This window comes from Hesperophylax consimilis, chromosome 30 (assembly GCF_061612785.1).
Source record: "Hesperophylax consimilis isolate HC1 chromosome 30, BYU_Hcon_1.0, whole genome shotgun sequence".
In the NCBI taxonomy this organism is placed as follows: Eukaryota; Metazoa; Arthropoda; class Insecta; order Trichoptera; family Limnephilidae; genus Hesperophylax; species Hesperophylax consimilis.
In genome coordinates, this window is record NC_142865.1 from 12,648,156 (window position 1) to 12,664,675 (window position 16,520).

Below are 16,520 nucleotides of genomic sequence, written 5' to 3' on the forward strand. Positions count from 1 at the left end.
AGTTATTTCCTTACCTACTTGCAAATCTGATGATTTTAGAGGAAATTTTGGTTTTGATTTGTTTAAGAGAAAATTGCAAACCCTTTTTATAAAAAAAAAACATTTTATATCATAAAACATAATATATAGGTTTATTATTTCGCAGCTCTAAACTTATGGTTTGTGAGTGGTATAGGTATCTATGGTCGGTTTACTTGGAAATCTTGGGATAAGAAAAAAAATCGATGAGTATTTTTTCATAAGGCAACATTATATTCCACTGTGTACGATCTGCTAAAATATTAGTTATCGGCGGCTTCTTGAATTTTTAGACTGTTTTTAAAACTTGCCAACAATGGACGAAGATGCCGGTGAGTTATTCCATGTTTTAACACATTTTTCAATTATTATACATGAATTATTCATCAAATAGCCATTATCCTAATAGTACATTAACTGCCTTGTTCCACATAACCTCACCGAGCATTTACCTTTCGAAAAAACATATTTGCTTAATTATCAATAATAAACATTATTTACTGTTAAAATTATCGTTGGCTTACTATATTATATTATTGAACTAATTAAAACTGTTAGAACTTGATAATAAATACAGTTTTAGCTATTGATTTGCCCAACAACGACCAAACACTTTCGTAGTAAATAATTCATTAATTATTCAAGTACACCCAAAAATATTGCTAAATTCGATTATAACATTACAGCATAAGTTCAATTTCGTCGGTTATTGATAAAACAAGCTTAATTGATTGAAATTATGAAATCTAAAATGTTTTTGTATCATTTTGAGATGTCAACATTTTTGACAGGACGATTTAAAAAATGTTATCGATGGATTCTTTCATGCCATGATAGTTAATTTTAACCTATTTAACAGTCCTATATTTGGATAAACTTGTTGAATTCCGTTACACGCTTAAATACGTAAAAAATTCAAAATAGCCCTCGGTTTCAACTTAATTACTACAAGAAACAACTATTTATGTCGGGGGAGATGATAAAAAATGCAATCAAAGTTATGTTTGAAGGTTAGGAAATACGCATAAATTATTAAAATAACCCAAATTAGTACCCTAAAAAAACTATATTGTGTCTTACTATTTTACTTAAACCTCCGACTTAAATAGTTGTCTCCATTAGATATGTAAGTTGAAATCAAATGTGTTGCCTTTGTATGAAGTGGAGTTTTCAACTTTACCAATATTAGAAATACCGTCTTATCAGAATTGAAACCTAATTAGCCATAGGTATATCATAGAATTGACTTCATCACAGTACTCACACAGATGCATAACTCACATACACAGCATGTTTCGTTTAGACTTTAACAAAAATAAAAACAGTTAATACATATTTCACAATTCAGAGTTCAAAGCCAAAGCGTGTTGGAGTCGGTTATGAAAAATGTATTTTGACATGCCGAATATTGTTTTATTTTATTGTTATCCTAATACAGTTTTCCTTAATATGAAAATCTTCAGGACTGATTTCAAATGAGTACTAAACAATGACAAGATATATGCGCTCTTAGAATATTCTAACACAATGAACATATAAACTTGCTGTCCCTTTTCCGCTAGTCACAATAAGTAGGCGTAAACCACAGACATAGGAATTAATAGACGAGAAGATAATGGCGAGGGGTAAAATCAACTGTTGAAGAACGAAGGGGGTTAAGCTGACTGTGATTCGTCAATAAATCAATCTGACAGTAAATAGGCATCTCGCATTATAATATCACCATTTAGTTCTTAAAAGTAAAATCTGCCTTTGAATGAATAGACATTTTTACATGGGAGCGCAAATTACTCGCCACGTTATGAACTAATTTGCGAAGTCCAAATTCGGCAAAGTAAATTTCTTCCGTTTGCAGAGTCGTAGTTAGTTTCAAAGTATTTAGTTAAGACACTTTTATAAATGTTCATAATTTACTTCCCAGCAACCCACCAGCTTTGTGTTTCGCGTCCAGACGTTTCTCGATGTGATAGTAACAACTGATTCATATTATACGATGTGAATATGCTTTAATAAAGTAAAATAATGCTTATATATGGAATGTAATACGACAATTGGGTTTATTCTCTTTTTCACATCTATTTTTACAAGTTTTCATAGTACAAGTCAACATTTTGCCGTGTTATTTCGTAAAATGAACCGATGATGCCTCGACCATAGTTCGCACAAGAATGATGACGTCACGTTTTCAAATATCACTTGAGGCCGTACGCGAGCCCAGCCGGCTCAATGGAACCGGTATGGGGAGTGGGGATAATACGCTTTTAATCACTTAGGGCAGGTCTACTAATATTCATATGTCTATGGCGTAAACGATGTAAAGAACATCCAGCATAACTATACACGGAAATTGTTTTTAAAATAATTATGTTAATGGAAAACATATTTAAACTGAAATATATGCGCTTGTATTTTCAGCATCAGCAATTTTCCTATATTCATTAGTAGTTTGGGGATTTGGCAAAGAGACGAATGAAAGAGGTTGTGAGGTCACAGCGTTTATTGAGTCAGTGTAGTAGCGAGAGATAGCTCCGGACCGATGCTCACGCAATTGGTGGATGTGGCCGACGGTGAATTCCCCGGGCGGAAGATCGACACCGTCTCGGTGGATGTAGTCAGAGGTGAATTCCCCAGGTCGAAGATCGACACCAAATGTAAGCGGAGATAAACGGTGGTGGAATGATCGAGGCGATAAAGTCTCTGGCTCGACACCGCGTTGGTGGAGACCGGACTTATAGATGGTGTTCAGCACTTGGGATGACTTTGAGTCTTCATAGTACTCCAGTGTGAAGTAAGAGAGTCGAAGGTATGATTGACCTGGTCGGGAGATGCAGGCCGGCGAAGATGTTGCTGGGCCAAGGCGCGGACCAGCGAAGATGTCGCAGGGCCTTGGGCCGTGGGGAGCGCAGGCCAGGGATGATATTACAAGGCCAAGGTGCTAATGTAATACCGCGGAGTCAATGATTATCCGTAGCCTCTTCTTTAAGTTCGTGCAACGACGAGCATAATAGGTCCGTGGACCATGGCAGAGCGGAGCCATAGGAGCCAGGCGCAACGCGGGGGGCCGGTGCGGTGGCGACACACGGAACCGCACGCTCAGTACGCGGCTGGCGTTTGCCCGGAACTCCCTTCTTTGTAGCTGCTAATTACAGACTGAGCGAAGTACATTGACGTGGCCGCGTTATATAGGTGCAAATGAGTTTGAGAGTAATCCAGCGAGTAGGTAGATGCGCCGTACCTTTCGATGTTTCGCTAGTAGGTTCCAAGGCGATGCAGGTTGCACGTATGAACGTTCCCGAACATTCTAGTAGGTACCACTATACTAGTATACATAGTCCAATGAATAAATGAGATGAAAAGTAAAATGAACAGATTGTAACATAAAATCTGAGATTATTTCACCGATGGAATTAAAACCGATATGAATAGAACACGCTGTAAGCTTCTAACAATATTTTTTAAGGCGATGCAATACGGAGTAATGCAAAATCATGTGTTTTTGGTTTGAAAATTTGGTCGCCTAGAAATGTTTCAGATGCTTTAATTAAATACTGCGAGTAGAATACATCCTGGCCTTTGAAATAAATAAATAAATCTTTTTATAAGCCCAGAAAATAATAATGTATAAGGCCTATGAAAACTGCTTTAAAGTTCAAAATCTCTTCTTACGAACCCATTTTCGGTTATGTTTTTATTGTATAATGTGGCGAATTAAGTTATTTATAAAATGATCGAAAAACATATAAATATTTGTGCCTGAACATTCACAAATTAAAATAAAAGGCACTTTTTGGCCATGTTTTTTTCTTGCATAAATCAAAACAGATGGATGGTGTTAAGCGGGAATTTAAGCCTTATCGCCATCTACGTAAGGTGTGTTATTGATAGCGGCTCGATTCAAAATATTACACGACGTAGTGCATCGCCTTAACGACTATAATATACACTTGCTGTCCCTCTTCCTCTAAACAAGACAAAAGGCTGTTTGTCGCCGGTGGAAGCTTTTACCTAACATTTATAGCTAACTATAATAATATTACTAATATTATCCCTCCCCCTCTCTTCCCCTTTATTCTTCCACACCCCTAAACTGTTCACCAATAATACTATCATGAACCATGATAATGTTGTCCTTGGCATTTTGATGTATTATTTATCTGACATGTACGTGTTGCTCGAAGATACGAATGATTTGAATTAAAGTTTTGAGGTTGTGAATTCTAGTTTACCTAAAAACTGGGTGTAGTTTTGTGGTGAAAATAATAATATTGTATTGTAATATGTTTTGTTTCGAAGAGTTGAAAATTTGATGCTGCATTGACAATCGACATGTTCAACGTGACTTACAGAATATCACTCTTACGACTTAGAAAACTTTTGTACAGCGCCCTTAAGATGATTTTCACGAAAATGGCGCTATATAAATTAGCCAAATATTATTATTATTTTGATGCATGTCACAAAATAGTAAAAACGCTCCCATATACTTATATGTTCCTCAAATTTGTAATCTTCTGCGTAATGGAGAACATGAAGAAATAAATTTTGAAAGGCAGAATTGCCCTACTTTTTGGCACTAATATGGTATATTTTAATTATGTTTTTAGATTCCGGAGGCGAAACAATGAATAAATCCGGATCTACAGGTTCCAAATCCCGGTCACGGTCTGTTTCTAGATCGTCAGGCTCCAGATCTCACTCACCAGCATCCAGAAATGGTAATTACCTGCTTATACACAGCCTTGTAGATCAGATGGCCTGAGAAAGAGTGTCAGGAGAATATACACGAAGCCTTATAGATCAGATGGCCTGAGAAAGAGTGTCAGGAGAATATACAGGAAGCCTTGTAGATCAGATGGCCTGAGAAAGAGTGTCAGGAGAATATACAGGAAGCCTTGTAGATCAGATGGCCTGAGAAAGAGTGTCAGGAGAATATACAGGAAGCCTTGTAGATCAGATGGCCTGAGAAAGAGTGTCAGGAGAATATACAGGAAGCCTTGTAGATCAGATGGCCTGAGAAAGAGTGTCAGGAGAATATACACGAAGCCTTATAGATCAGATGGCCTGAGAAAGAGTGTCAGGAGAATATACAGGAAGCCTTGTAGATCAGATGGCCTGAGAAAGAGTGTCAGGAGAATATACAGGAACATACCGTTCACGAGGGTTATCTTTTTGACAGGCCCCCTTCCACCTATGATGTCCGAACAGCTCGGGAAGTTTTGAAGCGAAAAATTGACCACCACCTAGAGATGGTTCGTGCCTGGGGTAAGGCCAACTTGGTCAGTTTCAACGTCTCAAAATCCCAAGCGTGTCTGATTTCGGCAAAGAGGGAGATCAATGACTGTCTGGTGCAATTTGATGGGAGCACTCTCCCCAATAAAGACTCCATTGAAATGCTTGGAGTTACTATATCAGACCAGCTCAAGTATCGGGGATCCATAGAAGCCCGAGTAAATCAGGCCTCCAAAAAGTTGGGCGTCTTGTACAGGGCTAGGAGATTCTTCAACAGTGACCAGCTGCTGACCCTGTACAAGTCTCAAGTCCGCCCATCTATTGAATTTGGGAGCCACCTTTGGGCTGGTGCCCCAAAATACTTGATAAACCTGCTTGAGTCTGTGCAAAGGAGAGCGATCCGTCTGATTGACAATCCGTTGTTAACAGACCAATTGCCTTCTCTAATCCATAGACGCAATTTAGGCATGCTGTGTCTGTTCTACAGGTATTTCAATGGAGCCTGCTCCAAGGAGCTAGCAGCATTGATCCCTGATGCACCGGTGCACGTGCGCGAAACTCGACGGACACGAACTGAACACTCGTTCACGGTTGACGTTGGCTTCATGAGAACGGGCCGTTTTTACGACTCGTTTTTGTGTAAGTCGGCTCGTATGTGGAACGAGCTACCGGCATCTGTTTTTCCTCCCTCCTATAATCCGAGTCTCTTCAAGGCCCGCATTAACAAATCCCTTCCTACAGCCCCTACCTTACTCCGCCTCACAACGCCGCCCAACCGGGTGGTGACATAGTTCCCCTGTCTGTGCACTGCACAGGCAGGGACACTCTTGTGAGGCGTCACATAAAAAAAAAAAAGGAAGCCTTGTAGATCAGATGGCCTGAGAAAGAGTGTCAGGAGAATATACATATACGAAAACCAGTGATACAAGCCAGAAAAAAAACTATTATTCTGAAGATTTTGATTAATTTTTCCTTTTTTTTAAGCATCTAAAGTGTTAAAAAAACTTTTGGGGCTGGGTCTACGCTTCGACGCATTTTAAAAGACTAAACAGCTGGCAGTAGTATCCCCTTACCAACCGATTTTTTTCAAATTTGACCTAAAAATTCCAACTTTAAACTCGATTTACTCGAAAAAGAAAAAGCTCAAATCAAACAAAAATGTTCCACTAAATCGACTCGAAAGGCGATGTAGATTCACAAATTTCCCACTTTTACCACATGTCGAGAGTCGAAATAATAGAATAATAGAAAGAGTATATGACAAGACAGCTGTTTATATAAGTTCTCTTGTCAATTATTTTTCCCGTATTTTCTTCAGTTGGTAGACTTATTTTGAATTTATGTAAATATAACTGTGACTGCAACTAAAGTTGCTTGTGTGCGCCTGCACTTAACCGCTCGTGCGCCAGCATTGTCGGCAATATTAAATTTTATCCGTCGAACCACAGACATAGGAATTAATAGACGAGAAGATAATGGCGAGGGGAAAAATCAACTGTTGAAGAACGAAGGGAGTGAAGCTGACTGTGATTCGTCAATAAATCAATCTGACAGTAAATAGGCATCTCGCATTATAATATCACCATTTACTTCTTAAAAGTAAAATCTGCTTTTGAATGAATAGACATTTTTACATGGGAGCGCAAATTACTCGCCACTTTATGAACAAATTTGCGAAGTCCAAATTCGGCAAAAAAATTCGGTTCTATTTTCAGAGTCGAATATTTCGTTTACGTATTTAGTTAAGACACTTTTATAAATGTTTATAATTTACTTCCCAGCAACCAACCAGCTTTGTGTTTCGCGTCCAGACGTTTCTCGATGTGATAGTAACAACTGATTCATATTATACGATGTGAATATGCTTAAAATAAAGTAAAATAATGCTTATATATGGAATGTAATACGACAATTGTGTTTATTCTCTTTTTCACATCTATTTTTACAAGTTTTCATAGTACAAGTCAACATTTTGCCGTGTTATTTCGTAAAATGAACCGATGATGCCTCGACCATAGTTCGCACAAGAATGATGACGTCACGTTTTCAAATTTCACTTGAGGCCATACGCGAGCACAGCCGGCTCCAATGGAACCGGTATGGGGAGTGGGGAATAATACGCTTTTAATCACTTAGGGCAGGTCTACTAATATTCATATGTCTATGCGTCGAACGCTTTCCTTGCCTGTCAGCATGGTTAAATAATAATAATAATATAATAATAAGGTGTTTATTCTGGTATGTGGGGAGGTTAGTGCAGTCCCACACATTCCATATAGAGATACAATAAAATATATAATCAAAAAAAAAAAGAAAGAAAGATAGAACAGAAAGACAACGAAAAGAAAACAGAATAAATTGAAATTAAAATATTAAAACGTACTTTCTTTTTGTGGTATTTTCGACATTAAAAAATGCTCCTAAAATACTAAAGTAAATAATACATTCTAAAATTATTCCGACCTAGTTTTTTGAATAAATAAATATTACTATATTTATTTTTAGATTCATTGTGAAGGACACTTATTTAACTTTTGTTTACAAAATTGCAGAGAAAAAATCATTTTTTCTGAATATAGGTAGCTATTCTGTCGAAACTACTTATGATAGATATGTACAATTTTTATAAATATATAAATACATTATCTAGTAAGACAGTACAATTTAGAAAAGCCCATTAGGGCGTGTAATAATAAATAAATAATAAAAAAAAAACTATTGAAAGAAGGGTAAATGCAGGTAACTCGATTAATGGAGGGCTGAACGCAGTTGGCGTTAACAAAAAAATGTCCAAAGAAGTGAAGTTAGCAGTCCACAATGGAGTGCTGGTACCTACCCTGATGTACGGAAGTGAGGCATGGAACTGGCAAAGAAAGGATGAAAGTTGATTGAATGCTATTGAAATGAGATCCGTGAGGTGTATGTATGGTAAAACCATGTATGAACGTGTGAGGAATGTGGAGATCCGCAAAGAGTGCAAGGCTGATGTAAGCGTAGTGAGTAAGATTAAGAAAGGGACTTTTAGATGGTTTGGGCATGTAGAGCGAATGAGCGAAGAAAGGAGTGTAAGGAGGATATTTGATGCAAATGCAAATGGTAGCAGAAGTCGGGGACGCCCGAGGAAGACATGGCACAACCAAGTCAATCAGATACTCGAGTCGGGCCATGTCAAGAGTCAGAAGATGTTGTGTAGGAGCCACATCAAGCAAGAAAAAAAACATAGTATATTTGAATGTAATAATTAATTAGTCATTTGTAAACTTAAATGTACAAATTACTAAAATAAAAACAATAAATAAATAGAATAATAGAAGAGCATGTACGGGGAAACGACATGATGGTTAGTTAGTTGGTTAATTTTTTTTAAAACGAGTAAGTTATATTGAAAATAGATTCAGTCAATGCATCGCAAAATATACCCACGGCACACTACAGAGTATTCGGCTACGGTAGGTCGGCATCCCGAAGGTTATTCTTGAAGTTAGCTTTATGTCTCATATCTGACCAATTCAGTATATCGTCAGTCCTATGCACGACATTCCTCGCTCAAATTTAAGTGGACTAAATCGTCTGATCAAGCCTTGATAAGACGTAGAATAGTTCCTTTTTTTAGACGCCGAGGCGCTAGCAGTAACACGTGTCAAATTTGACATTTACGTAAATAATTGCGATCTCACCGAAATTTATCTCAATTGCCTAATTTTATCGGTATGGACTGTTATATTCTTCGAGCAATGAGGAATGTTGATGTTATTAATTGATAATCAATTTAAAATAGTTTGCTAATGTCTTGTAAGAGCGATTTTTAAAGTTTCAATGTCCGGACAGTTTGTTTTCGGCGGTTAGTTCGTCATAATTTTATCACGAACTACACTGACTTACACTGCTCCAGCAAAAAAAATACTGTTTAAAATTAGTATCCTCGCATATAGCACCATGCTGATTGAAGTGCGTAACTTTAACAAAAATCAACTCAATCGTAAATTAGACCTGCATAAAAATATACTCTGTTGTTGATATTTTAAAAGATCGTGATCAGCGATGACTTTAGACAGCATAGATAAAATAGTCAAGTAGACAGTAGTTTACGAAGAAAAAAGAAACCTGTTCCTCTATTAAAATCATAGACAATAGGTGTAATATTGGCAGGCTAGGTAGGCGATGACTGTAATCACTAATATTGGGATGATTTTTGTTTTTGTCTATTTCTATATAATCTCATGGGCGATGTGTTAGGTGAGGTATTATCAGCGCCTTGGCAATTCGACGCCCGGAGCGGACTGCACCAATTGCGCCCACATAGGGCCGGCTCTGCATATTGCTGATATCTAGGCTTACGACCTTTATATGGATTATATTCCAAGGCGCGCTAAGCTTAACATTCAAACCAAGCCGAGCTTAAAATCAACTGATATACCGTGCCTATTTGTTTCATGTTGTATTTATTTTATTTTTTCTTTTCAGGCTCTGCCTCTCCTGAAAGATCCAGCAAATCCAAGTAAATAAAAAAATATATTTTTGCAATACAAGAATTACATCACACAGAGTTTTATATATTATTTGTATGACTTGGCAGTGTTTCGATATTCAAACACTGGCAATCTGAAAACAAATTATTATAAGCATTAATTACTCACCTGAAATATCCATTAAAATAAATGCCGCCGACGGGAATTGAACCCGCACCTTCTGATGTCCGGTCAGGTGCTATGGACCCCTGAGCTACGTTGGCTTAATCCCAACCCGCAAAATAATTTAATATGTGCAAGTACTTGATATTTTCAATTTGTATGGATATTTCAGGCGAGTGATTAATGCTTATAATAATTTGTTATCCTTTGTGCTGTGCATAAAAACCTTGTCTTATAAACATTAGTTTATCATTAAAAAATGATACTAGCAATCTGAGTGACTAATTTCAAAATTTGACTCAAACACACGATAAATGTTATCTAATCTTTGTTTTCGTTTTAGGTCTCGTTCACCGAGTGGCTCTCCTACAAAGGCAGATGTCAGGTCACGAACCGGTTCCCCTGTTTCTGTAAGGTCCGGATCTGGCTCCAGAAAATCCAGATCTCACTCTAAGTCCAAGTCTAGATCGCACTCTAAATCTAAATCCAGGTCACACTCTGGATCTGTTAGGTCACGCTCGGGTTCTGGATCACGCAAGTCAAGATCCGGTTCACGGAAATCCAGATCTGGATCTCCCAAATCCAAATCAGGATCTCCCGCATCTGTACGGTCTGGATCTCCAAAGTCAAGATCTGGTTCTAGAAAGTCAAGATCTGGTTCTAGAAAATCAAGATCTGGTTCTAGAAAGTCCAGGTCTGGTTCTAGAAAGTCCATGTCTGGTTCTAGAAAGTCCAGGTCTGGTTCCAGAAAGTCTAGGTCTGGTTCAGCTAGATCTAAATCTAGGTCAAGGAAATCGAAATCTGGATCCGCTAGGTCTAAATCTGGTTCTGTAAAATCTCGTTCCGGTTCACCTAAATCCAGATCAGGATCTAGGAAATCTAGGTCTGGCTCCAGGAAGTCCAGATCTGGTTCGGCTAAGTTTAAATCTGGGTCTGTGAAATCTAGATCCGGTTCTGCAAGGTCCAGGTCTGGGTCCAGAAAGTCTCGTTCAATTAAATCCGTATCTGGCGGAAGAGAGACGGCTAGTCAAGCTTCCGATAAGTCACGGTCTAATTCCAAGAAATCTCTTGGTTCTAAGTCCAAATCCAGAAGTGGATCTGCCAAGGAGAAGTCCAAATCGAAATCTGGTTCTCCTGCAGTTTTGTCTGCCGGTGCCGAAGTAGTGGACGAGACATCAAATGAGAAAAAGTTGCACAAAAGCGAGAAAGATAGCCTGAAGAATTCGATTAAGGAAAGAACAAGGAACTTACGATCTCGTTCTCGATCTGTTGAAAAGGACGGAGATAAAGACGGAAAGGCAACACCAGATGTTGCCTTGGATTCAGAAAGGAAGTCCAAAAGCGGATCTGTCAAATCCAGAAGTGGATCTCGTAAGTCCAGGAGCGTAACTCGTAAATCCAAAAGCGGTTCTGTAAAATCAAGGAGTGGATCCAGGAAATCCAAAGACGGTTCAGTAAAATCGAGAAGTGGATCTCGTAAATCTAGAAGCGGTTCCAGGAAGTCTAGAAGTGGTTCCAGAAAATCTAGGAGTGGTTCCAGAAAGTCTAGGAGTGGATCTAGAAAGTCCAGGAGTGGATCTAGACGTTCCAGAAGCGGCTCGGCAAGATCTCGCAGTGGCTCTAGGAAATCCAGAAGTGGTTCTCGCAAGTCCAGAAGTGGATCTAGGAAGTCAAGAAGTGGATCTAGGAAGGCCAGAAGTGGCTCCAGGAGGTCTAGATCTAGAAGTGGCTCCAGAAGTAGATCTAAGTCGGGTTCTAGATCACGTAGCAGGAGCGGATCCGCTAAAAGCAGGTATGTATCTACTATTCAAATTTAATCAATTTATTATTTCGACAACTGTAACTATTTTTGTAATTAACATAATTTTTTTTTTGTTAATTACATATTTCTTTATTTGTAGGTCTCGTTCGAAATCCCGTTCGAAATCCCGTTCCAGATCCCGAAGTGGGTCCAGAAGATCCAGAAGTGGATCTGGTTCCATTGGTAAAGCCAAGAAAAGGACCAGAGAAGTCCTTTCAGATTCGGATGACGATGGTGAGAAGTTTTCTGCTTTATTTACGGTTTCTTTTTAAAATAGGCTGAAAGAATTGTATATCATCCGTGATAGAGGAGTAAGATCCTTGTCTCTGGCTCCAGAAGTTGCTGTTTCAAAACCTGACTTGACTGGAAAATACTCTCAATATCATCCTGGTGAGGAGAGAGTCCACAATTCAGTATCAAAACGTTGCTAGAAATGGGTTTAGCCATCTTTAATGACCTGATCTGAAGTTGATCGGGTACTCAACAACTTTCCTTTTTCTCATCTCCGTAACATTCCCCCAATTGGTTGTCAAACAGTCCCATCAAAACCTTATTACAGAAAGTTTCATTATATAGAGTTCAATTTATTCCTGGGTCGATCTCGATCGATTCAATCACTTTTATCCAATCACGAACCACCTCCTGTGGTGAGTGACTATGACAAAAAAGACTCAATCAATCAACTGTCAGATGTGACAATGTGCCCGATCTACACAATTTATTCATCTACGTCAACACTGTTCCTACAGGGAGCATCGATGGATCGATGGAATCCTTTTGACCGAATCACTACTCTAGTTGGTCGTGATCGACCCGGTTTCTGTAAAATGATCTATTTACACAGTCAATCTTGTAACATTCTTTAACTTTGTTTTTAGTGAACGCACCGAAGAAAAAACATGTTTCAGGACTCATTGACTCTGATCATGACGGGGAAGATGACGCAGGTTAGAATTATTCGTTAATGCCTTGAATGATTCCTTACATATTACGTTTGTTTTTTTTTTTGTTTAGATTTTAATATTAACCACCTTGAAATATTCTAGTCTGATTTGAAAATTCCTATAAACCCGTACTGAATTGTATTTTTAAGAACATTAGGCGGGTAGGGAAACACGGGTTTTGTGGTTCAAATTGCGCTCGGAATCTTTGGTTTCACAGAGGTGTGCACTTGAATTATTCTCTGGTTAACTTCTAGATTTGAATATAAGGTATGTTTTCTCTTTCTAATACTGTTTAGATTTTATTTCTCAACCTGACAATAAAGAGACAGCGATTTCTATGATACTGATAATGTTCCATTCATTCTATAATTAGCCTTGAGGGGTTAAAATTAGTTAAAAAGCGTGCCTGCAGTCCCCTCTTACCCCGCAGTAGTCCTACAATTCAGTACACTGCTTCACAAGCAAGAATGGATATTATGAATATAATGATATTTTCCTTGTGATTTGAACGACACCGTCAATTAAAACACAATTGAGTTTCTCTGTAAGGAAAGAAGAGGTTTATTTTGTTAATCTCACAAGATTTACATAAAGAAAAGCATTCAGTAACAAAACATTGCCTGTAAGGAAAGAAACAACATTTAATGTTATTAATTGTTATGTCAATTCCTTAATCACAATCACGATAGCAATTACAAATTATTGAAATTATTCCCATCAATCTTCCTTGTCACAACCCATAGATTATTTTTACTATGTCTTAAACCATAGATTACGAAATATCGAGTCGACTGTGTAGGTACTGTGGCGCACATCCAGCCAGTGACAGTACACGACACACACAGCCACAATGACGAGACAAGCTCGGCATTGCCTTGAATTAAAGAAAATTATATTTTTCTTTACATGAATATAATGTATATTAATAGATATTACGATTATGAGGAGAAGATATGACGCAAATACGAACGGTAGCAGAAGTCGGGGATGCACGAGAAAGACATGGCAAGATCAAGTGAATCAGATACTTGAGTGGGGCCATGTCAAGAGTCAGAATAATAGAAGAGAATGAGGCAAGGAGTGTGTGGTGTGACCGAGTTGTTTGGCAGTTCGTCCTCTCTGCGTACCCCTGCGGGAGTTTTGGACAGCGTTACAGCGCCCACCATCGTGCAGATGTCTGATATTATGATTGTTTTAAGTAGGGTGTTGCTATCAACATTGATTTGGTTTTCTAGGTCCAAAGAAGAAGCGGGTCACTGGACTCATTGACTCTGACCACGAGGGTGAAGACGAGAATAAGGGAGGAGAAGAAGATGGGGAGCCCAGCAAGCCGACTGAAGAGGGGGAAGCGGCACCAAATGGGGTGCCAGACGAGGAAGGAGCAGAACCCAAGAAGGTGGATGATGATGCAGATTCAGACGATGGTATTGAACCGGAAAGAGACATGAACAGGTTACTTGATCTTTTTGATACCTAAATAATTAATCATGCTGTTTTTCCATAATGGTTGACAGATGATAGACCGCCACACAATTCCTTGTTTCATTCACATTCATATATCGTCTCATACATTGACGGACATTTGACGGCCGGCATAGTCCAGTGGTAACGCATTGGACTGCCATTCCGAAGGTCGCGGGTTCGAACCCGGCGTGCGCAAATAAATTTTATTTGATTAATTTGTGTTATTTCACAATTAATTAATTAAAATAATATATAGTATATTTGCGGCACGTTCCAGAGTGGAAGATACTACCAGTATCGCCCTGGTGTAAGACCACCATTCAGAATTGAAACGTTGCTCCAAATGGCTTTAGCCGTGTTTAGTGACTAGATCTGAATAGCCAGGTACTTCCCCACCTTCCTCTTTCCCTTCCCCACTTACCTTCAGCCTCACAACATCCCCCAATTGGGGATGCCATAGTCTCACTGGCTCCAGACGGGAGCAGTTGGGACTCTTGTGAGGTATTCACTATTAAAAAAAAAAAAAAAAATACATACTTTACTGTTGGTTTTTCTCAATGAGTTCAATTCAGTTTATTATTTTTAAAATTCTTACAAATTTGTTAGTTTTTATTCGTTTTTAAATACATACGTAAATATAAACAGTATGGGTACCAACTATACCAATAGTAACAGAGCTTGCTTTATAAAGGCTGCTTCAAAATATGAGAATATCCAAATTGTTTCTGTAACAGCAAAATTGTTCTCCCCACCGGCAAGGCCATTGGCAAGTTAGTCCTGCAGGTTGAGAGATAAAACAGTTTATGCTGTCGGTAACGAAGATAACCATCTCCTACATAGAAATGAATGCTCTCCATGATGGCCGAGTTTTCTAACCATACACTAATCAGTCTGAAGAAATTTTATTTATTTATTTAATACATGTTACATTATTATGAAATTTACATAAAGTAGATATAATGAATCACCATACTAGGCGGTTGCCTGTTTCATGGTGACCAATTGAGTGTAATTAATTTGTATGAAATATGAAATCTAGTGTAAACATATGAAATTAGTAACTATAGATGAAGCTAAAATTTTGGAAAAATTGTAATAAAAAGTAGAAGATAGAAATTAGAAAGGAGAAAGAAGTAAATTAGCATTAGATTGTAAAAATGTACATAATTATATATATAATTTTTAATATGTGTGCATGCAAGCACACATGAGTATATAGCAGCAGACATACCTATATACATATAACAGCACATGTATACATACACCCATATGACGCATCCTCACGCATATAAACAATATATACACCTCTATCTGAGTACTTGGAATATGCTACTAACACTATAACAATCACACATCAAAAAATCCCCGATGTATATAATGTATAGCAATCTCTTCAGACCCATAAATGGTTCAATCCAAACATACCCAAAAGAAAGTCGATAGTATAGAGCCACAGATAAGTATAGAGCCACAGATAGTAGACATTCTCCCTCATGTAGAGAAATTTTTCATCAATTTGAGGAAATAGTTCAAATTGCCGCTTATAATTCATTCATCCGCTCTACATGCCTAAACCAACTAAGCATCCTGTACGGGACCAAGTTAGTGAAGCCCGCACAAATACTGCAAATTCAATAGGGCACCGGCACACATTGACACCTTGATCTGAGAGTTTTTGCAGGTGCAGTAGGAAAACATTAAATTAAACAAGTATTACTTTCCCGAGTATTCTCGGATGAGAAGTGACTGTTTGTACCAGTTACTTCTATATTTATTGGACAAAATTATACATTAAATTTCACACATGTTCAATGAGAGTAATTAGCGATCACCCTTATCTCTTCACTGTGTTGAACAAACAAAACATCAGTTTTTAAATGTATGGTGGCGCCGAAAACCCATTAATATTAACTATAGCAGTCGCACATTAAGGATGTGGGATAATATTATAGTATCATATTTATTTTGAGGCAGATATCTTAATGGTTTTACAGGGTGGCCACAGACCTGGAAAACCGGGAAAACCGGGAATTATCAGGGAATTTTACCGAACCGGGAATTATCAGGGAAATGTCAGGGAATTTAAAAATATTCTTAAAATATCAGGGAATTCCAAAAATAAAACGAAATTCGTTATTTACGATTTGTGAAGTCCCAAAGTTGTGTTTTATTACTTTTACTTGCGGCGTGTGTAACAAAAGATATGCCGACAAAGACAAACTAGATAAGTAGTTATTTTTTTTTTATTATTTTCGTAAATAGCCCTTCCAACACAATCATGTCGTAAACCACCCGCCTTGGTTTTTACCCTATACTATGTAGGTGCGAAATCTGTAAAGAAAAAGCTAGCAAAGTTACAACAAAGTGTCAAAAGGGTCGGACACCCAGTACGGTCGTAATAAAATTTAAAGATCATCATTATCAACATTTTTA

At 37.9% G+C, this 16,520-nt stretch overlaps 1 protein-coding gene across 2 annotated transcripts in view; it reads left to right on the forward strand.

Annotated features, from left to right (window-relative positions):
* The first annotated feature begins 246 nt into the window (after positions 1-246).
* The window catches only part of LOC149409658 (uncharacterized), a 30,962-nt gene continuing 14,688 nt past the window's right edge, over positions 247-16,520 (forward strand). Inside the window, exons 1-7 of one of the 2 annotated variants that reach the window (XM_089649657.1) lie at positions 247-350; positions 4,623-4,733; positions 9,712-9,745; positions 10,222-11,670; positions 11,780-11,913; positions 12,558-12,626; positions 13,859-14,075. In XM_089649657.1, the coding sequence (XP_089505783.1) occupies positions 335-350; positions 4,623-4,733; positions 9,712-9,745; positions 10,222-11,670; positions 11,780-11,913; positions 12,558-12,626; positions 13,859-14,075 (2,030 nt within the window). In that variant the 5' untranslated portion in view covers positions 247-334. The remainder of the gene's footprint in view (positions 351-4,622; positions 4,734-9,711; positions 9,746-10,221; positions 11,671-11,779; positions 11,914-12,557; positions 12,627-13,858; positions 14,076-16,520) is intronic. The other variant, XM_089649656.1, reaches the window with a different exon arrangement.